Here is a 23,371-nt window from a genome sequence, read left to right as displayed (position 1 = left end):
GTTTCGTCAGAAAATAATTTTATTTTTGTCAGACTTAAAATAAAAAATGTAGGATGCATCCTTCATGTTTTTTAACCTGGGAAGGTTGCCTTCAGTTTGTAGCTGTAATTAATAATTTTGTTTTATTTGGACCTAAAACAGAAAAAAATAGTGTGCATCTTTTTCAAAAGACTTCGAAAGTTTTATAATGAAAGTGGTATTTTCTACATTTTTTGTTTGGTATGCCACCAATAAAATTATTTTCTTCTTTTTAGACTACCTAAAACTGTAGTTATTATGACTTTACTTCATTATTTCCTTTTTAGTTTTGTCTCCATTAGTTAATTTTTAAAAATATGTACAAGTTAGTATAAAAGGGGTGAAGTCTTGATTAGCAATACATTTTGCTTGTAGTACTATTTAAGAAACAATTTTAACTTGTATCAGTATTAGGTACTGAGCTCCAGGTGAAATTTGAATTCTATAGTTCAATTTAAATTGATTATAAGGTTTCAATATAATTTGGAGATAGCATGACAGTATAAATTCTGCTTATAACAGTTGTGAAATATTTGAACACTGAATCGTTCTTTAGCCCAGGGCTTATATTTAACTTTGAACATTCCAACTAGTACAAAGTGGTTGAAATTTTAATTGGCAGTAAATTCTATTTGGGTATAAAATAACAGTAAGTTCTCCTTGTAGAAAACAGGTAGCAAGTTAAATTTATGTTGTCCTTAGGCATGGAGCTCTATCAAAGATTTGAGACCTTAGGTAGTTGAAGAGGGGTCAATATTTTAATTGCAAGATTCCACCCTTACAGGCACAGAAGGTAGTTAATAAAAATGTTCTAAAATAGCTTAAAAATGGGTATAAACAAATAAAAAATATTGTAAGATGAATGACAATTTAACATTGAAATTAATTCAAAAGATCATCTTAGTTTTTAATTTATTTTACTCACAAAATTTAAATGTTTTTCTTAAATTCAATGGTTATTTTTATATTCTTTGGTTTACTGATTATAAGTTATCTGTATGAAATATTTAAAATAATTAGATTTACGTAAATTATACTCTTTCAATTCTGATTAGGAGTTAATATTTCAAACCAAAGATTTAAATAAAGTCTAAAAACACAAAAAGATGTTACTTTTATATATTTAATAGTCTTTGAAATGTTTTTAAATAATATAAACTTCATTTTGGGCAGAGACTTTTTTTAAAATTTACCTTTAACTTTGCTTATTTGTCTTTCTGAAAAGGGTTAGAAAAATGCAGTTTTGTTTTATATTAGTGAGCAGTGTTTTTTTTTCTTCCTATTCTGCTTAGGTTAAAGTTTGGACTCCTTTAAATGAAGAAAAACTTAGAAATGACTTAAATATTGTTTTATCAAAGGGAATAAAAAGCTTGGCTGTTGTTCTAATACATTCCTATATGTAAGTTTTTAGCACATTTTTAACAAACCATTCATGTAAAATAATTTTTGTATAATATTTTTTATTGAGTATTCTATTAATAATTAGGTTTCCTGATCATGAGCAATATGTTGGCAGAATTGCTAAAGAAATGGGTTTTGATCATGTTTCTTTATCCTCTGAAGTAATGCCCATGGTTAAAATTGTACCAAGAGGACATACTGGTAATTTACATTCTATGCTATGAATATACAACTAGTTTGATAAATTTATATTTGTGTTAATTTTGATTTTGATTTGTTACTTTTAGCGTGTGTAGATGCATATTTAACTCCTTGCATTAAAAGATATGTTACCAATTTTTCAAATGGATTTGAAAATAAATTAGAAGTGAGTTATATTTTTTATTTGTTATACAGTTTAAGCAGTTTAAATTTGAAAAGCATGTTGGTGTAATTTTTTATAATATTATTTTAATAATTTTTGCTTTTAGAATGTCAATGTGCTGTTTATGCAATCTGATGGAGGATTAACACCTATGAATTTGTAAGTTTGACTTATATTTTTATTATGTATTTTTCTTTTCTAGTTGTAATATAATAGTGACACATTCTTTTATGAAGTTATTAATATGGGGTAAATTAGAACAAAAACTGTGTAGACAAATAAGTACACATTTTCTCCTTTAATAATATCAAAAAGTATTAAATACTTTCAAAAATGTTAAAAAAAAGTGGTGAAATAGAATTCCAAGGTTTCAGCTTAAATGCTTAATTTTTGCGTGATGGGGACTTGAAAAATAATAATTAAGGACTAGATTTTGATAACATATAAATGTTATTTTTTCAACCCTATTTCTATTTTTAAGTACTTAAAAATTTTTTTTGAATATATTTAAATACATGTATGTATATATATAAGTATATATTATATAAAACCTTATGCAAAAAAATCCTAAAATTGTAAAAAATAACCCCACAATGTATATACATACATATATATATATTTTTTTTAAAGAAAAAATTACAGATTAATAAGTTGGGAAACAAAATAAGGAAAAGATCTCGTCATCAGCTCACATGATTATATCCATAAAAAAGAGAGCTTTCTAATATTGTATTAACGTAGCCAAAGCTAAATATACGAATGCAATAGTGTGAATAGCACAAAAAAATGTAAACATTTTAAGTCAAAAATGCAAAATAAACGTAACAAGCAAAAAATAGAAAATAAAAATTCAAGACAGTACAGAATAAAGCACAGAATAAGTCGCAACTGCACCAAGCTGCCAACGTTATAACTGGCAGACTATTTGAAGGAAATATTTGAAAAAAAAAAAACCAGAAATTATTATCTCACATAAAACTGAAAAAAACGTCACAACAGGAAAAAGCAGTAACACAAAGTAGCATCCAAACCATCAGCAAAAAAAAAAAAGGACTAAATTGGAAACCGAAGTGGTACACATGGTAACATCATCAGGGGGGCATTACCATGTAATCAGTGCGGGAGCAGTTTCTGCAGTTGGTCGTAAAATACCGCAAACAAAAATATTCCCAATTGCCCCAAGAATGATATGAAGAAACCAAAAGAAAACAAGTCAGGTGAAGACTATATAGTGAGATCTCTAAAATCGAAGAAGTAATACATAAATTTAATAGATCGGAAACAAGATTTTTTGGGTGAGATTCAAGGATCACAGGTTTGAGTATTTAATTAATTTGCATGCCAAAAAAGATGGAGAGCAAGAAATATATATACACACATATATATACTCATATATATGCACATATATATAAAAAATTTAAACACACATATATACTCTTATACACTTGCGAAAACACATCCACATTGTGGAGTATTTTTTAAAATTTGAGGATTTTTTTGGCATACAGTATTTTTTTATATGAAAATTTTAAAATATTTTTTCATTTTAAGTGTAACTTTCTCTTACAACATTGGTTTTTTTATTTGTTTATCAAATAAAATTATTAATATGATTTGAACTATTTGGTATAGTACAATTTCTGAAAAAAGTTGACCATTATCATATCCTCTAACATTTGAGACGGTTAAGAATTTTTTAGTACCTTTGTAAACTAAATCAGAAATCTTTAAAACAAATCAAAGTGTTTTAAATCTTTTTAAAACCATAACTGTTTGTCTCTCTGAAAAATCTATCTGTTTAAAATATTAATATGTTTTGGCAAAATTATTTAAATTCTAATTTATTCAAATATTAATACATTACTTTTACTATCACTATGAAAATTCTATGGTAGTTAGAGGGTATGCATTGTGTACCATTAAATAAATTTGTTGATTAAGATAAAAATTAGAATTATTGTCTGGGGTCTTTGTAGGAGGATAATACAGAGAACAAAAGCATTAGATCTAACATTTATTTCAAATTTTTTTATGTGACATTTTTTGATGTTTTTTATGGTTATTTTAGGTTATTAAAATCTGATTTCTAGTAATTAGTGCTAATGATTTATCACTAGAGATAAAATTTAAAACATACTCTCTAGTTTTAGAATTATAAATTTTTTGGGCTACTGGAGTTAAGCAGTGCATTACTTTATTTCTTTGCACACACCAGGTCCTTGATTGGCACTGATTGTTTTCAAATTCTGGCAAATCTAAAAATAAATTTAATGTTATGTTCTATGTTGAGGCAAATGCCTAATATCATGAAAGATTGTAAAGTTTTTTTTTAATCTTTACCTTAATACTATTTAGACAAATTTTACTCACGCTATTTCCAACTACATTTCTAATACAACTTCAACATTAATTTAAATCAAGATGTTTAAATTTGATATAAGCTTCGTATAAAAATTATTCTAAATTGTCAATTTTTTGTGAGAAAAAGTGTTCAATTAAGCTATTATATAAACCATTATGCTGTTGAAAAGTTCTTCATGTTATAATCTAAGGAGTAAAAATTTTTAATAGAACCCATACTCTTCATTATAGTTTTTATTATGCGTTTTAAATTTTGTGTGTGGAATTTCTTAAAAGTTTTTTTGGAAACATGCACAGATTTAATGTTTTCCACATTTATGAGGGAAAATAAAATCGCTTGATGGCTGTATTAGGTCTCCCCCTCCAAAATAAAAGCAAAAAATATTGTAAAATTTTAAATTCAAAAACTTTTTTAATCTTTTTTTTTTGCTTGCCTTTTTTTGAAAAAACAAATCAATTCCATGCATTGCAAGAATTTATTTTTCTTCATCAAATACAAAATGCTTTATTCAAATCGATTTTTAACTTTCTGAGATAATGATGCCAGAAATTTGCCTGTATTGGCAGTGAAGTACAATATTGGAGGTATTAAGTTTCTTTAAAGCTTATACATAAACATTATTTGCACAACAAAAGAAGTAATTAAAAAAGTGAATCTGTTAAAGGTAATATGATATAAGTTGTTATAGCTATAGTAATAGTAAAAGTCAAGTAATTAATAAAAGCTTATAAAATAGGAATTTACTTATTATTTATTCATCAACTTATTAAATCATCATTTATTAAATTGAATTAATTGAATTAATTTCATCAACTTAAAATGCTATTTTTAAACAAAGATTTCATATTTCAGATAATTATGCGCATTGTAAATTTTTAAAAAATGTGTGAAAAGAGGTTTTGAAATTTTTTTTATTTCAGACAATTTTAATTTTTTTTCTTTTAAAAGAACCATTTTTAATTTTTTTTAATTTAGGTTCTGTGGTTCAAGAGCTATTTTATCTGGTCCAGCCGGTGGTGTAGTTGGATACAGTAAAACTACTTATAGTAAAAAATCACCTATGCCTGTAATTGGCTTTGACATGGGAGGTAATATATTTCAAAATACCTATGTGCTCATTACTTTAATTGTTTTCCACTAAATTTACTTTGAAGTTACTTTTTATACCATATGCAATTTACAATACATGTTGTAGATTTAAGTATAGTTTTTTTCTTATTAATAAGCAAATTTGTTTTGTTTTTAGGTACCTCTACTGATGTTAGTAGATATGATGGTTATTATGATCATGTCTATGACACAGTTATTGCTGGTGTTAACATACAAGCACCTCAGGTAACTTTTGAGAAATTCTTTCATTATTAATAATTAACATGCTTTTTTTTTTTATCTTTTTTAAAACTATATTTTATCAATTTCTGTTTCATTATTTTTTTGTTGTTTACTGTGGTTATTATGCCTAAAATATGTACTAAAGTAAATACATCTTAACTAAAAGCTTTAATGGCTAAAAAAAAGAGGCATTTTTAAAAACACAACAAATTATTTTTGCAGCTTGCTCCTTAACAACAAAAGAAGTTTAAATACAAATTTTGAAGCACTTAATACATCAAAAGATTTTGAATATAAAGTATATATGTAAAGTTATTTATAGAATGTAATGACATTTTAGGATAATTTATGGAATACATTTTATGTTTGTAGCTTGACATTCAAACAGTTGCTGCTGGCGGAGGTTCTAGATTATTTTTTCGTACTGGTCTTCTTGTTGTAGGGCCTGAATCTGCAGGTGCTCATCCGGGTCCTGTCTGCTATCGAAAAGGTAAGTATTTTATTACCTCCTCCTGCTACTACTCCGTATGTTACTTCATAATTTTAAGTCACTTAAGTAATTATATTTATTTATAATTACATGATTATATTATTACATGATTAAAAATCTTTTTTTTAAATATAAGCGATAGTTTTACTATGACTTTGTAAAGGATAATTATGGTTTAATAATACTCTTAATCTAAATTTATGAGATTTCTAGAATGCTAGACAGTTTTTATTCTATTAATTTTCTTAACATACTAGTTTTTAATATTATTACCAATTATACCAACTAAATTGGCAGGTTAAGTTTCATCATGCTAGGTTATTTCTAATTATAAGTTATCAAACTCTGCAACTTGGTTTAAACAAGATATTTTGAGGCAAAGTATTGCAAATTGGAAGAAAAAATTCATATAAAACAAAAAATAAATGAAAAATAATTAAGAAAGTTGTTTTACAGCCCGTTTAAACACTTTTATCAACACAAATGAGTTAATATATGTATTTTTAAAGAGGCTCCAAACTTTATCCTCTGTTATTTTTTAAGATATTTGTTTGTTTTAAATATTTTGTATTAACTTGTTTGTATTTTTTTTCTTACAAATATATTGTTTAGACCCTAATATAAGATTATTAATTATCTCAATCAGTTGTTTCAAGATATGATTATCAGTTGCGTTGCCTTTTGCTTCATTCATAGGTAACACAAAGTATGCCCTATCCTCATATTGTATAATGTTCTGCTAAATCAAAAATCTAGTTATAAAATTAGTTAAGAAGCTTATCAACATATGACGCTGCTAAATCAAAAAATTATAAAGCAATATTTTCTGTTGTATGTTTGGCCTTTCGGACTAAAATATTTACCAAGACTCCTGCTAATTATGTTCTCAGTTAAAAACTTTTTTAAAATTATTTAAAAGAAATTTGTAATTTAAAAAAAATTTAAAAAACTAAGAAATTTGTAATTTTAAAGTTTAATATAAAATTTAGAATTTTAAAAAAAAAAAATAATCCTTGCATTTTAATTGAAACATAAAATATTAAATATCTATTAATTTTTTTAAAATTTACATTTTTTTAAAAATTTTATTTAATATGAAAAGAAATAATTAATAAATCAAATAAAACATATTAAATAGTTATCAGCATTTTTAGAAAAGAAAATTACAGATAAAATTCAAATGTCCCAGCTGAGATTTGAACTGCAGACCTCTTTAATAGAATGCAGACAGCTTAAGTATTGCTCTACAAATGCACATAAGCTGGAAAGTTTTGTTAGTTTAAAAGTAAATGAATTGAAGCTTTAATGGGGTGTATTTTATCTCAGCGGCAAATATGGTGGCTAGTTTGTACCCTATGCAAGGCTTAAATTGTTGCTCTATAATTCAAGCTTAATTTTTTTCCTAGGAATTTTACAATCCTTGTAAACACTTAAAAGTTTTAGCTTCAATTCAAAAACCTGTAAGATTTAAGTTTCTATTCAGTTTTATTCTGAAACTATGCATGTTTTTGTATGTAGGAGGTCCTTTAACTGTGACAGATGCTAATCTTTGTCTTGGCAGATTACAGCCAGATTATTTTCCTAAAATTTTTGGAGCTACTGAAGATTTACCTTTAGATAAAGATGGTACAATCAAAGCTTTTGAAGAGTTATCTGCAGAGGTTTGAGTTTATTATGTTTTTAGCAAATTTTGTGAAAACAACTTAAGAATAGTTTAGGCTTAAGAATAGTTAATTGTTGAGTTAAATATTTAAAACAATTGATTAATAAATAAATAAAAATAACAGATTAAATACACAGTTGCTGTATATTTTATTATGCATTAGTGATCTTTTTCTATTAAAGTAAGCATGACTAAGTATTTAATACAAATACAGCAGCTAGCAATTTTTTCTAAAACTGCAAGTTTTAGATAAAATTTTATACTTAAATTCTATATCTTTGTAAATTAATAGTTAATACTGTAGACGCAAACGAGAGTTACTTTCATAAATGTTTTGTTAATTTCTATGGAACCTTTCTGTAGACATAATCAATTTATAACATGTTAAAACACAACATTTTCCTCGATTACAAAGTTAGTTTTTGCTATTTGCTTATTTTTTATGTACAGTGCACAAAATTTGAAACAAAACACTTAACTTTTGTGGCAGTAATCGAATATTCAGTAAGATGTAATTCTTATAATTTGTAATCTAACCTTGAGTAGGATAATCAATTTCTGCAGACAATGTTTAAGTTATGCATTTTTTTGAAGAAAGTTGCTTTTTTTATAGTTTGATTTTTTATCTTCAAAATATGGGGAGGAGTCACAATCTGAAAAATAAGGTCCAAACATTTCAGAAGAGTGGTTGAAAAGTTAGAAGCCCTTAATGTTAATTTCAAGTTTTGTATATTTTTCCATGTCTTGGGAACTATTAAAGACAAAGAAAACATTTTTTTGCGTACAAATCTGAAACTCTGTAACCAAACACAATTTCCTGCAAAATGTAATTTTTAAAGATTACTCATAGTTTTTAATTAGTTAATTATAAAACAGGCAAAATATTTTTGAATTGTAGGGTACATAAAACTTAATTTACTTTTTAAGGACATAGTTTTAAATAACAAAATCGAGAAATCTAATGAAAACCTTAAATGGTGTCTGAGTTATGAAATAAGAGAAAAGCGCTAAGCTCTGTATCAAGTGGCCGTTTACATTAAAACTGTTCTTAAAAGTTATTGAATCTTATTCATATTCTGCCGCTAGGTGGTTCCACATCTTTCGATGAGGCTGCAGCATAGCATATATACAAATTCGCATACCTGGCAATTCAGAAATTATTTGATCATTTCTGAGCTAAAAAATGTCGAAATATTGATTTTGGATGAATGAGCTTTAAAATTGTGCCCCAAAACTTTTTATTCCTTTCCTTAGATACAGCAAAATAAGCAGGGCATGAAATTATCATTAAAGGGCTCAAACTTTGAACTCTTCTCCTGACTAAGTTATTGAATGTTTTGCAGTTAAATCACATATTTTAAGGTTTTAAAATTTAAATCCATTGTAAAAATGTACTTTTATTTAGTAGCATGTTAGAGAAAGCATATTTCTGTATCTGATTCTGCAATTTAAACTATTGTGTTCCTGAATTAATTGACATATTTATGGTTATTTCCCTGATAGCAGATATCCTCTAGCATAGCAGCAGGTGCTGAAAATTATCATTGCATCTGCAGCAGATTATCATTGCCATGGTGCGTAGTGTTTTTAAAAAGTGCTTGAAGGGGCTTATTTTCGATTTTGGTTTTTAAAAGCCCTTAAAGGTGCTTTTTTCATTGAATGTTTTTAAAAAGTGCTTAATTTTTCCTTTTAAAAAATTTCTTTCTTTACCATGCCAATTTTCACCACATGTTATACAAAAGCGTGCTTTTCACATTGTTCTATGCAACGTTTTCACAATTCATTCGATCACAATCTATTTTGGTGTACCGTCGGTCCATAGCGTATGAAAACGCCAATAAGTTTACATGCTTGATGAAACACTTTGAAGTCCGCATGTGCGTCTACTTAGCTGGGTTCGGTGAGATTATTACATTCTCATGTGCAACTCTGCTGCATTTTTCAAGATATTCTCAATTTCAGGTTTCGTTTTTCACCCTCTGATATTGAACCGAAAAATCTCTCGAACATTTTAAATGGCTAATATAATCAAGAAAAGAGTTCTTTATCAGAAACTAGTTATTTTATCATGATCATGTTAGGTCAAATCTTTTTTGAGTGCTTAAAAAGTACTTAAACGGTGCTTATTTTTTGGTGAAAGATTTAGCTACGCACACTGACTGCATCTGCAGCAAATTATCACTGCATCTGCAGCAAATTATCACAGCATCTGCAGATTATTTTCCATCTCAAATTTTTTTTTTAAAAAGAACATGGATAAAAACTCTATATCTCAGAAGAAAATGAGAACAAGTAAAACTTATAGATCTTCTTTTATGAATTGTAAGGAAGTTTTCCTTTTTTAAAAATATGATACCAAAAAGAGACACTTAAGTTATTTTCTGGCTACAGTTTAAATTGTCTGCTAAGTATCTGTGATGGTATGGAAATGAATTTTATAATAACTTTAAACATGCACAAATTAGAACATCATATATTACAATTCTTCAATTCCTTCTTTTAAAACTAAATGATTTTATTTTAATACTATCATCTGTAAATTAAATTTTTTATGATTTCTTTATTGGTTTTAGTATAGTAGCTTTTTTTCTCTTTTGAGCTAAGTTAAAGTATGCTTGTATAAAATTCAAATTAAATTTAAATAGCATAAAGTTTTTGTGTATAATTTATTTACAAATTGTGCAAAATATGTGTTAGATTAAGCTTAATTTTTACAATAATAACCGCTGTTTGGCTGCATCAAATTTACATTTTTGATTATAGTATTGTGTATTGATACTGTAAATTCTGTTACCCTGGTTATGCCTTTGAACTATTATGACTGCAGTTACTTAAAAATCTGACCACTTGATCAAAAGTTATTATGGTGTTTTTATTTTATTTTGAAAGCTGTTTACAAAAGTTTTAGATACAGATAAAATTTCACATGCAAATGAAATTTTTTTAGAAACCTTAGATTTCTAAAAATAAACAGACAAAGTGATCTTTTTACAGCTGAAGCAATTAATGCTAGTAATTAAAGCATTCTGTTTTTTGAATCACTTGTTTTATGAAAAACATATTATGATTTTCAGCTATTTGTTTAATATTTTCAGGTCAGTCAGTTCAATGACAGCCAAAGTGCAGAGAAATCTAAAGAAGTTCAGTCCATTGAAGAGCTTGCTTTAGGATTCATAAAAGTAGCAAATGAGGCAATGTGTCGTCCAATAAGAGCTTTGACACAAGGAAAAGGCTTTGACACATCACAACATATTTTAGCTTGCTTTGGTGGTGCTGGTAGCCAACATGCTTGTGCAATTGCTAAAAATTTGGGTATTTCTTCAATCTTTATACATAAGTAATTATAGTTTATGATATTATATCTAAAATTTAAGATCATCATTTAAATGGATACAAAGATAATAAGATAATAACATACATTTTATTTTTGTAGCATTTATTTTCATTGTTTCTTATTTGTTCTTTTTATGTATTACTACAGTTATCTTAAGATTTTGAATAATTTTAAATAGTGTGAACATGTATTGAATATCTACAGTTATCTTGTGAGCATATATTATGTGCACGTGAGACATGGACACTAACCTCGTAGCATGAGGAGTCATTTGCAATTTATGTGGTGGAACTTTAGTGGACGGCTTATAGCGAAGATGGACAAATTCAGAATTGCATAAAATTTTTAAAAAGCCTGATGATGTGAAATACTTGAAAATCCAAAGGATAAAATAGGCTGGATATCTGGTTAGAATGAGGAAGGTCGAAGCTGCCAAAAACCATTTCTAGCCAAGTCTATAGAAACTAGAAAAAGGGACAGACTCTGCCTTAGATGGATATTCTGAAAACCAAAAATTGTAGGAATTTTGCCAAATAGAAAAACGCCTTTAAGAGACTTCTGGGAAAAAGCCAGGGCCTACCTAGGACTGTCCTGATACTGAAAAAGAGGAAGAAAATGTAGGATCAGCATTGTAGTTAACATTTCTTATAAGTTGCTCACATAAAAAACAATCATCTTTCATCTCAGCTCATCATTAGCCAATTTCGCTTTTTGGTCGTTAATATGACTCATTCTACATTTTGAAATTTAAAAAAAGCAAACAAAACCAGAATTTAAGAAACAAAATGACATACTATGCATTTAAAATTCATAATTGTGCTAAACATTTTGAGGATATTTAAAATGACCTGTTCTGTTTCAGTTTCCATGACAGAATATATATTTGAAACTATATTAATAGATTTTTAACTTTTCAAAAGTTTATGTGAAAAAAAAATTAGTTAGTGGTTAGGCACTAAATCTTTTATCTGTAGGAAACATTCAAAGTAAAATGAAACATAGGCCAGGAAAATAGTAAGTATTGAAAGTAACAAATTTTCTACTGGAAAAAGCAGAATATTTAATACTCTAAGTTTTAAAAGTATGTTTGTTTTTTAGTGTTTTAGTTTTATACTAGCTTTTTAATTGCATGGTAATAATTTTAACTTGATGATTAATAAAAATTATCATTCATTTGTTTTAAAAGTATGTTAGAGTTTCAGTATATATTTTTATACAAGATTATTTATTGCATGATAATAATTTTAATATAATTATAATAAAAATTAACATTAATTTAATTTAATATTTTTCATACTAATATGTTATTACATCACAGTTTCAGTTTATTTTATGTTTCACTCTTCTGATTTGAACTTTTGTAATGAATGCTTATTATTTAATTAGATATGCTGGTATTCTTTCCGCATTTGGCATGGCTCTCGCTGATGTTGTTTCTGAAGAACAGGAGGCTTGTGTTGAAGTTTATTGTCCAGGTATGTAGAATATTAATATATTAGTTAAATATAAATTTGTGAAATATATTCGTAAATTGTATAAAAAGTTTAGGTTTAAAATGTAGTTGTCTGTGATTATGTAAATCATTAAAATAATACTTTTTAAAAACACTGTTAATGCTGTAATACCTATTTTAAAGTTTTTTTTGTGACATAGCAGGTGCAAATGAAGCAATTGAAAGAACTAGCAAATGCCACTACTATTGGATGCTTGCAAACGACATCATTGTGGATAAATGGTGGCATTCGTTTATATCTATCGTGATATTACTTACAAGTATCCACTTAAATCTGATCTGAAAATTGATTCAGTGTGCTAAGAAACCAAGCCTAATTGTGAAACATTAACCTACCAAGCCCAGCCATGTGATATAAATCGCATGACTGGGCTTAATAACATATTCTTCTCAAGTTACAAATACCCACTTGAAACATGTTTTTCTAGAATAAAAATTCAAGATCGAGAATTAAAATTTTAATTTATTTCTAAGTTTTTAGTTCAACAGATTTTTTGATGATGCAGTTAAGTATTTTTTTTAAAAGACTATAAACTATATTTAAAAAAAGGGTTAAAAATCCTTTTTTTTATATCCAAGATCATCATTAAGCGAAAATTTAAAGTGTGAAGTATGTTTTCCTGGGCAAAAAAGAGCCGAAATATTTCAAAAAAAACTTTTAAATTTCATTCTAATAGTTCAAACTGTAAGTTACCATTCTATAATTATTCTATAATTATCTAAATTATTGAATAAATACACTTTGGTCTTAATTTTTTATGGTTATTATTGCATTTCATAAAATATTTTTAAAATAGTTTTTTTTAATCAAAAAAGTTTTCTGTTATTTGCTTTTAATGATACCTTTCTTCTTGTGAAAAATAAATTTCAATTGTTCAATTTTTTATAACTCAATGTTTTTTTTATTCTGTTTTACTTTATTAGTGAGTTATCAATGTTTCACTATATTTCTTTTACAAATTGTATTTCTTTCTTCTTTCTAAGAAATTTAAATTTTTTTTTTTACTTTACTTTAGAAAACTATCAGTATTTTGATGCAAAAATTAATGAACTGTCCACCAGATGTTGCGAAAATTTAAAGTCACAGGGTTTCAAAGAGTAAGCAGCTTTCTTTCATTTATCATTTCATTTAGTGTAAAGTATTATTGTGTATTTTTTTATTATAATTTTTTTTTCAATATGTTAATAGGGAAGAGCTTAGTTTTGATGTATTTTTAAACATGCGTTATGAAAGAACTGATTGTTCATTGATGTGTCCACCTTTTCCCTTTGCATCTGCTTTGTCATGTGCTCACGGAGACTTTTTGAAATCCTTTTTGGAAAGGTAAATCATCCTTTTCTAGTAGGCTTATTTTCACTTTTTTAGTTAATCATAAGTTTTACAGTGGCATTTTAAACATTTTGAAACTCTTATTTTATTTTTTATATCTCTAAGTTTGAGTTAAACTCTAAAAAATTTGAAGCCATTCTAAAACACCTAGTTTCTTTCCTTTTTTTTAAAAAGTTCTTTTACTTGTTTTTGTTTCCAAAATTAAGAATTTTTATTTCCATAAGTTAATTTATAAATGAAACTAGGTGATTGAATCATAAAGAACTAAATAATTAAATTGTATAATGTACAATCAATAAATAATGAAAGAGGGACTATTAAAGCTATGTTATTTAGAAAAATTGTGATGAGCCTGAAATTAATCAGAGAAACAGCAGCAAGGTCTCAGTGGTTAAAGGCACTGAGCTGTCATTATGAAGGACGGGTTTGACCCCTGATGGCTTCTTTATTGTGTCATTTTCAGATTAATAGGTACCAGCTTGTCTTGGAAGTAAAGGTGGTTTAAGTGCAATCAAGCAGTTATGCAGTTGGCCATGAAATTGTGGAGCCTTAACCTCTGTGAATCTTTAGGCCAGCAAGGGACTAGTGCTGGAAAGCTTTAATTTTCTTTTTAAATCAGGGAAAAAATAAGGACTTTACAAAAAAGTTATTTAGCTCATATCTGAGGTTCGAAGGTAGTTTGATTTAGTTTGAGAAATTAATAATTTTTAGTATGATAGGGAACATATCAAAAATAGATCACAATATAACTTTGAATTTAATAATTATGAAAAAAGTTTTTGTTAATTTTTTTCCACTGAATGTTCAAGAAGGNTAACAAATTTTCTACTTGAAAAAAAACAGAATATTTTATACTTTTAAAAAGTATATTTTATACTTTTAAAGTTTTAAAAGTATGTTTGTTTTTTAGTGTTTTAGTTTTATACTATCTTTTTAATTGCATGGTATTAATTTTAACTTGATGATCAATAAAAATTATCATTCATTTGTTTTAAAAGTTTGTTAGAGTTTTAGTATATATTTTTATACAAGATTATTTATTGCATGATAATAATTTTAATATGATTATAATAAAAATTATCATTAATTTAATTTAGTTTAATATTTTTCATAATATTTTATTACATCACAATTTCAGTTTATTTTATGTTTCACTCTTCTGATTTAGAAAATCGTGATACAACTTTTGTGATTAATGCTGGTTATTTAATTATTAGATATGCTGGTATTCTTTCCGCATTTGGCATGGCTCTTGCTGATGTTGTCTCTGAAGAACAGGAGGCTTGTGTTGAAGTTTATTGTCCAGGTATGTGGAATACAGGGTTGCCACAGGTGACTAAAATGCGACTATTTGAAACTATTTTCGACCTGAGGCAACTATGGCTACTTTTTTTGCTTAAAAAGGCTTTAAATGCAAATATTTTCAGGAAAAGGAGACTATTGGAAGACTTTTCTGTGCTCCTAGCAATTTTTTTTTAAGCATAAATTGGATTTTCTATTCAAATTCGAAATAATTCAAAGAAACTTTTAGACTTTTTAACGGTTCAAACTGTAAGTTACCATTCTATAATTATTAAAATGAATAAATACACTTTGATCTTAATTTTTTTAATGGTTATTATTGCATTTTATAAAATATTTTTAAATTAGTTTTTTTCAAGCAAAAAAGTTTTCTGTTATTAGCTTTTAATGTGAAAAATAAATTTCAATTGTTCAATTTTTTATAACTCAATGTTTTTTATTTTATTTTACTTTATTAGTGAGCTTTCAATGTTTCACTATATTTCTTTTACAAATTGTATTTCTTTCTTCTAAGAAATGTAAATTTTTTTTACTTTAGAAAACTATCAGTATTTCGATACAAAAATTAATGAATTGTCCACCAGATGTTGTGAAAATTTAAAGTCACAGGGTTTCAAAGAGTAAGCAGCTTTCTTTTGTTTAGCATTTCATTTAGTGCGAAATATTATTGTGTATTTTGTGATTATAATTTTTTTTCCATTTGTTAATAGGGAAGAGCTTAGTTTTGATGTATTTTTAAACATGCGTTATGAAAGAACTGATTGTTCATTGATGTGTCCACCTTTTCCCTTTGCATCTGCTTTGTCATGTGCTCACGGAGACTTTTTGAAATCCTTTTTGGAAAGGTAAATCATCCTTTTCTAGTAGGCTTATTTTCACTTTTTTAGTTAATCATAAGTTTTACAGTGGCATTTTAAACATTTTGAAACTCTTATTTTATTTTTTATATCTCTAAGTTTGAGTTAAACTCTAAAAAATTTGAAGCCATTCTAAAACACCTAGTTTCTTTCCTTTTTTTTAAAAAGTTCTTTTACTTGTTTTTGTTTCCAAAATTAAGAATTTTTATTTCCATAAGTTAATTTATAAATGAAACTAGGTGATTGAATCATAAAGAACTAAATAATTAAATTGTATAATGTACAATCAATAAATAATGAAAGAGGGACTATTAAAGCTATGTTATTTAGAAAAATTGTGATGAGCCTGAAATTAATCAGAGAAACAGCAGCAAGGTCTCAGTGGTTAAAGGCACTGAGCTGTCATTATGAAGGACAGGTTTGACCCCTGATGGCTTCTTTATTGTGTCATTTTCAGATTAATAGGTACCAGCTTGTCTTGGAAGTAAAGGTGGTTTAAGTGCAATCAAGCAGTTATGCAGTTGGCCATGAAATTGTGGAGCCTTAACCTCTGTGAATCTTTAGGCCAGCAAGGGACTAGTGCTGGAAAGCTTTAATTTTCTTTTTAAATCAGGGAAAAAATAAGGACTTTACAAAAAAGTTATTTAGCTCATATCTGAGGTTCGAAGGTAGTTTGATTTAGTTTGAGAAATTAATAATTTTTAGTATGATAGGGAACATATCAAAAATAGATCACAATATAACTTTGAATTTAATAATTATGAAAAAAGTTTTTGTTAATTTTTTTCCACTGAATGTTCAAGAAGGTAACCTATTTTGTCATTGAAATTGTTTTTTTTTAATGACTATTTAATTTATTTGTACCACAATCTAAATTATCATTGATTATTTAGATTTCCAAAAATTTTTTCAATCCTGCATTTTTAGCTTCTGTTATATATGCTTAGGTACAAAAGAGAGTTTGGATTTTGCATCCCTGATCGACCAATCATTGTTGATGACATTCGTGTCAGAGCTATTGGAAATAGGCATCTGAATTTGGCCGATACTATTGAGGAAGCAGCAGATCCTCCACAGCATAAAGAGGTAAATATAATATGTTTCTCGAACAATAACTTTTAATTTGGATTTAATTACAGGCACTAGCTTTACATAATTATATATTTTTTCAAGTCAAATTATAATTATATATTCTTTCAAGTCAATAAGTCTGCATTGTTATATATTAATTAGTTTTGCTCTTTAATTTTATTGAATTGATATTTATTCGATGTAGATACATAATTCTAAGCAGAAACTTAATAAAATATGAAAAATCTTTTTTAAACTCACTGTTACTTTCCCATTTTGCTTGTTACTTTCTTACATTTTTTTTAAATGCCAGTATACCAGTGAATTTATTTTGTAAATTTAATTGGTTTTGACAAGTTGTGCTCTGTAATATAAAGCTTTTTTATTTCTCTGAGCATGGTATATTTTTAGCACAGTATATCTATAGAATTTTCTTTTGAATTTATGCAGTATATGAAAATAAATTCCATGTTGTTTAAATATTGACAACAAGTGTCTTTTACTTAATGTTTTTGCAAAAGCTCGTTTTTTTAAAAGTTGCATATTGAATTAAAAAAACATTTAAAATCACAAAATTTATTTATTAAAACATATTCCAGTTTCGGGATCATGTGTTACACATTCATCAGTAGGATAATATGACAGAGATGACAATAACATAGATGATTTACTAACTGTCAAAAATTTATTGAATTTCTAAATTTTCTAAAAAATACGCTTCTTAATCCCATTTTTATTAAAAATATCAAATTTTCTCTACTTCAAGTAGGTTTTGTTCACAATTAATTAAGATTTCTTTGATTGCAACTAGATATCTGATTGTGTTTCAAACTATGTTTTCAGATTGTTCAGTGTTACTTTGATGATGGTTATAAGGAAACTAAAATATTTCTTCTATCAGATTTGTTATATAAGCATGAAATATATGGTCCTGCAATAATTATAGATGTTAATTGGTAAGCTCATTTCATTAAGTTTCCATTTTTTAAGTATCAAAAATAATCTGTAAATACATTTTTTAAAAAAATATATTTTTGGTCTTTTTTTGTATATAATTTATTTGTTTTTCTTTTAGTTGTAGGATATAAAATTTAATCAAATGTAAATTGTAATTTATTAGCTAAGATATTTTTATTAAAAGATAATATTTTGAATATGTGGCAACAATTTTTTCGAATGTTGGCAGTCTAAAAATGTACTATTTTGTTTATATCTCTTTGTAATTTATTTATTTTTTATTATAAATATTGACTTTTATCTTAACAATACTAAGAAAAAATGATAGAATTATTAACATTTATAATTTTAACTTAAATGTCGTGGGATTTTAAGTAAATTCATTGTTATGTAGCACAGCCAAAAGAGAAGTTTGTGGCGTAGCTACCACTATGATTATTAAACATCATTTCACTACTTTATAAGACATGCTAACTCAATTCAATCTTGAGGTATCTTTTGATAGATGACGGTTGACATAATCAAAAACTCTTTCATTGTGACCCCCCCCCCACGTGATGTGAACATGCCTACTTCGATGGATGGTCCACATTGAACAGTTGACTTGCTATTTGTGGCCATGTCATTTGTTTCTCAGTCTCAATTACACACTAAGGGATCCTGCAAACACTCGACCACTAATGTCAACCAGCAACACTCAACTGCTAATAGCAGCACAGCAGAGACTACACACACAACCGTGAACTTAATACAGCTTTAGCAACAAATGCTCAAAATTCGGCGAACTTAATACAGTTCTCACCACAAGCGCTCAAAATCCGATGAACTTAATACAGCTGTCCTGGTCTTTCGCATTTATGACTACTAGTATCCGTTCATCCAATTCTATCCCTGATAAAATTCTAGTGGAGGAGTATTGTGGCTTAACTACCACTACAATTACTAAACATCAATTCACCATTATATAAGACATGCTGACTTGATTCAATCTTTATGTACCTTTTCATAGATGAAGGTTGGCATTGTCAATTTCTACTTTTCCCACAGGTTCACATTATTATTGACAATGTTTTGCAGGATTTGTCACTATGGCGACTGCTGTTGAAGTGAAAAGTATTTATGTTTTTTTCTTTCCTTTATTGATATTGTGAATCTGAGGCCACAATATTAATGTATGTACACAAGAGTTATAGTGTAAAAGTATAAACTCCAATAAATAATTTTAAATCTTCCTTTAAAACTAAAGGAATTATTCTACCTAAATATCTGAATCTGGCCTATTATCTTTAGAATAGAAAGCTTCATGATTTTTGTAAATGTGGTTTCAATTGGTGATGGTGGTGTAGATGTATTATACTTTTGCAATTTTCAAAGAAAATATAAAATTAGTGCATGTAAGTGATAGTGATATTGTTAAAAATGGTATAATCCCTTATTTTCTTTTTTTTTTGTAGTACCATTTTGGTAGAACCAGATTGTTTAGCATCTGTAACTAAAGATGGAAGTATTCTAATGAAGGTGTGCAATGTTTATTCATATCTAGCTTTCTTTTTAAGTTCCATTGCTCTGAAAGAATATCAGTCCTGTCACTATGTCTGCCTTATTCGTATGTAAAATAATCTCCTGATTGGGAATATGATCCATATTTTCCCTATCAGTCAGCCATCTTTTTCTTGATCATATGCAACCTCTTTATTTATCACTTTTTACAATTTTATGACCATGAATTTGGTTTGGGGAAGGAAAAGAAGAATTATTCTAACTTAAAGGTGCTATGGAAGCGAAAAGTTTTAAAACTTGAACATCTGCAGCAAGGAAAATTTTTTTGGTAGGGACAAATTTGCATCTTAAGTTGGAAAAAAAAAATTAAAAAAAAGATTTCTACCTTTTTCTGAATTTTTTGTTTTAATTTCTACATATTTTAGCTTTTTTTTAATTTTTAGTTTCCCTTTTTCCTACATCAAACACCCTCAAATAATAAAAGTATTTAGTTACAATTTTGGTTAAAAGTAGTCCTTGTAAAAGAGTTAGTAGATATGGACAGACTTTAGCTGTTGAAAACCTTCACTTTACAACAATGATACTCTCAGTAACTTGCACACTTAGAGGTTTGGGCAGGAATTTTCATCTTTTGGTAAGTAAATAATAAAAGTCAAACAATCTGTTTCCTTGCTTTTCTCCTCCTAATAAAATTCTTGGCCATGAAATTACGAAAAAGAATAAGCATATAAAGAGGTATTCTCAGAAAATATTTAGTAATGAGAGAAAATAAGGATTACATTTGGTTTCTAGAGGTATTTTTTTCATAGGGATCAGTAAGAATAGTTATATGGGCTTAAAACGTTTTCTTTCTGATCGGAATTTTTTTGAAATGGATATTATTAAAACTTTTAATATAACCTATATTTAAAAATATTGCATTCATATTAAAAAAGGGCATCACATTAAACTATTGTGCGTTCTAAAAATTTTCATATCCAAAAGAATGTGTTAAAACCATATTACAGACATAACTTTATTTAAATGTATAGAAATACAAATGTGCTTATATTTAGAAACGCTATTACATTTTACAAAATTACAATTAAATGAACTTCTTTTAATTTTAGGTATTAAAAGCATCTGTACAGGGTATTTCTACAGAATTGGATATGATTCAACTGTCTATCTTTTCTCATCGTTTCATGAGTATAGCAGAACAAATGGGAAAGTAAGTTCTTTATTTTATCACTAAATTCATTTGCACTTTTTAATACTTTGCTAATTTATTTCTATGTTTTTCATAGAATACTGCAGAGAACATCTGTTTCTACTAACATAAAAGTATGAATTTATCTTTGTTCTTTTTATTGCTTCATTCATTTTCTGTTGCTTTTTATTTTTAAATTTCTGTGCTTCAAAAAATAGCTTTCTTCTCGCTTACATAACATTTTTATCTTATTTGCCTTTAGAAACTGCTGGTTTTGAAATTATTAATATAAATATATAATAGAATATTTTTAATCCCCATTTTTAAATAGGAATTTTGGATAAACAAAATTTTTAGTAATTAGAATCAATTAAAGTTCTAATTAGTTTTTACTATCAGGATTAAAATATACGGTGCACAAAAAATAAACAAAACACGCTGAATAACTTTCAAATACTAGTTCTTGATCTTAATGGTTTGAGGGGGTGACTCTTAATATGCTAATTACTTAGTTTGAGCCGTGGTGGCTCAGGAGATAGAGCATTGGCCTTCCAATGAGGTGAACCGGGTTCGAATCCCAGCGATGGCTGGTTGATACAAATTCCAAATGTATTCGTAATGAAGAAATTAACAAATTAGTCAAAAAACTTAATATTAAAAAAATTATAACTACTATATACTAGTCTGACATTTTGGACATGATAAACATAATATGCTGGTTTACATTCGAGTCAGTGGTGTGTCTTAGACAATATTTACCACATTTAATATCATTCCATGGGCTTTTTAAGAACACTTTCTTGATATGTGCTCATAAAGAGGAAATCTGATACACAAATATGACAGCTTTAAGTTTGTGTGCACTGACTAGCATAATAGCTTCCTCAGTGGCATGACAGCCCTGGGTGGGCCTTTCCCAAGGCCTTTATCCATTTGGCAACTGTTCTCCAATTTTTTGTTTTTAGAATGTCTTTTTTGAAATAGTCGATCTATGTAAGGCTAGGTTTTTTAAATATTCAATAGTTTGGCAAACTTGTATAAAAAATCCTATAACAAGATTAAGATTAATAAGATTGAATTAGAGTTAGAAAACTGGTTTTCTGTGTGTCACTCTGTTGGTGACAGTTTAGATGTAGGAGAATTGTATTATGTATTTAAAAAGCATTGTAAGAAGAATTATATCTATATTTTTTGAAAGGTAACTTTATTTAAACTTTAAAAGCTTAGTTTTAGTTTAACTTACACTAGATAAAAATTTCTCCATTAGAAAAATTATTCTTGTATGAGAATTACATGTTTTCTTATATTTTTTTTATCTCACATTTATAGGAGAGGCTTGATTTTTCATGTGCACTCTTTGGGCCAGATGGTGGACTTGTGTCAAATGCACCTCACATTCCAGTTCATTTAGGTGCTATGCAAGAAGCTGTGCAGTTTCAAGTATGTAATTTATTATTGTGATTTAAATTTATCTGTTGGTTTAAATCAAGTTTTAATGACCAGTTTTAATTATTTTGTATATAAGGAGTTTTATTATTTATACAAATAATAAATTAAGTTTATTAATTTAAAAATATATAATTTTTTCATTATTTATGATTAAAAAAAATTTTTTTTTTTCATTTTTCAAAATGTTTTAAAGAAGTTTTTAAAGAAATATAGTTTATTGTTTGCAATTCTTTATAAATTTAAATTAGCAAGTTGAAAACCTGGAATAGTTTACAAAGTAAAATTTTTTTGGAATAATGAATTTTTTTGGTAATTTTTTTTTGTAGCTTTACATTTATCTAAACATTAGCAGGTACTGGCAATGTCGATTTTTTGAAAATTCCTAAGTATTTGTGTCTTTAATTATAGCATAATATGTATTTATTTATACCAAGTATGCATTTGTTTCTTTTACCTATCACTTAAACTCTAAAAATCATTGTGCTTAGACTTCAGAGAAAAATACAAATATTTGTATTATTAATATATTATAGAAGGCAGATGTACAATGTTTCTGAAAAATAAATACTAATAAACACTTTTTTCTTTATTTGAAAAAAGGAATCACATTTTTAAAAAGATGATAGGCTCAAATGGGTTTAACATAGTAATAGAATATTCTTAATAATAATTTTAATAAAATAAAATAAAATATTAATTAAATAAAATATTTCTATTTGATATCAAATTATAAAAGTGCTTGTTAACAGTATTGGAACACAAATGTTTTGTAAGATATTTCATGATGTTAAATCTTATAATGAGTAAAATGAAAAAATCAATATTTTTTAAAATTTACTTTTAGTTTTTCGTTGCTGCTTAGTGTTGCTTAATTTTAATTGGAATTTGTTTTCATAAATATTTGTGTTTACTAGGAGCTTATTCTGTGTGAGTTATTTGTGTTTCTTTATTTTACTATCTCTATATACAAATTTGTATGAATATATTTCAAACAAATAAATTTTAATTGTTAACAAAATCAAATTTAGTGTAAATTTTTTATAAGATAAAAGTATTTTATAAATCCTCGGGCCGGGCAAGGTTGACTCAGCCTTTCATCCCTTCAGTGGGTCGATAAATGAGTACCAAGCATGCTTGGGAACTAAACACTGGGGGTTCCGCGTTCGGCTGACCACTTGACCGGAACATCTGCTCCTGCACCCCAGAGCCCAAGGTCAAGAAAACTGAGATGGGCACAGT

General features: G+C 27.0%; 2 protein-coding genes across 3 annotated transcripts in view; both read left to right on the top strand.

Moving 5' to 3' along the window:
- LOC107456462 (5-oxoprolinase) overlaps positions 1-23,371 on the top strand; it is a 56,073-nt gene that overhangs the window by 6,646 nt on the left and 26,056 nt on the right. For both annotated transcript variants that reach the window (XM_043042841.2, XM_043042839.2), the window contains 18 exons: positions 1,311-1,417; positions 1,505-1,620; positions 1,707-1,786; positions 1,890-1,942; positions 5,121-5,233; positions 5,392-5,480; positions 5,850-5,967; positions 7,486-7,628; positions 10,726-10,967; positions 15,025-15,113; positions 15,648-15,729; positions 15,820-15,954; positions 16,914-17,052; positions 17,881-17,993; positions 19,449-19,512; positions 20,604-20,704; positions 20,781-20,817; positions 22,013-22,123. In XM_043042841.2, the coding sequence (XP_042898775.1) occupies positions 1,311-1,417; positions 1,505-1,620; positions 1,707-1,786; positions 1,890-1,942; positions 5,121-5,233; positions 5,392-5,480; positions 5,850-5,967; positions 7,486-7,628; positions 10,726-10,967; positions 15,025-15,113; positions 15,648-15,729; positions 15,820-15,954; positions 16,914-17,052; positions 17,881-17,993; positions 19,449-19,512; positions 20,604-20,704; positions 20,781-20,817; positions 22,013-22,123 (1,932 nt within the window). The remainder of the gene's footprint in view (positions 1-1,310; positions 1,418-1,504; positions 1,621-1,706; positions 1,787-1,889; positions 1,943-5,120; positions 5,234-5,391; positions 5,481-5,849; positions 5,968-7,485; positions 7,629-10,725; positions 10,968-15,024; positions 15,114-15,647; positions 15,730-15,819; positions 15,955-16,913; positions 17,053-17,880; positions 17,994-19,448; positions 19,513-20,603; positions 20,705-20,780; positions 20,818-22,012; positions 22,124-23,371) is intronic.
- LOC139425402 (5-oxoprolinase-like) lies at positions 10,802-13,843 on the top strand. The gene is made up of 4 exons (XM_071180167.1): positions 10,802-10,942; positions 12,351-12,439; positions 13,494-13,575; positions 13,667-13,843. The coding sequence occupies exons 2-4, from the start codon at positions 12,379-12,381 to the stop codon at positions 13,803-13,805; spliced, it is 282 nt and encodes a 93-aa protein (XP_071036268.1). The 5' UTR covers positions 10,802-10,942; positions 12,351-12,378; the 3' UTR covers positions 13,806-13,843.

The sequence above is a fragment of the Parasteatoda tepidariorum genome, chromosome 4, assembly GCF_043381705.1.
Source record: "Parasteatoda tepidariorum isolate YZ-2023 chromosome 4, CAS_Ptep_4.0, whole genome shotgun sequence".
Classification (NCBI taxonomy): Eukaryota; Metazoa; Arthropoda; class Arachnida; order Araneae; family Theridiidae; genus Parasteatoda; species Parasteatoda tepidariorum.
This window is presented reverse-complemented; position numbering and strand designations above follow the sequence as displayed.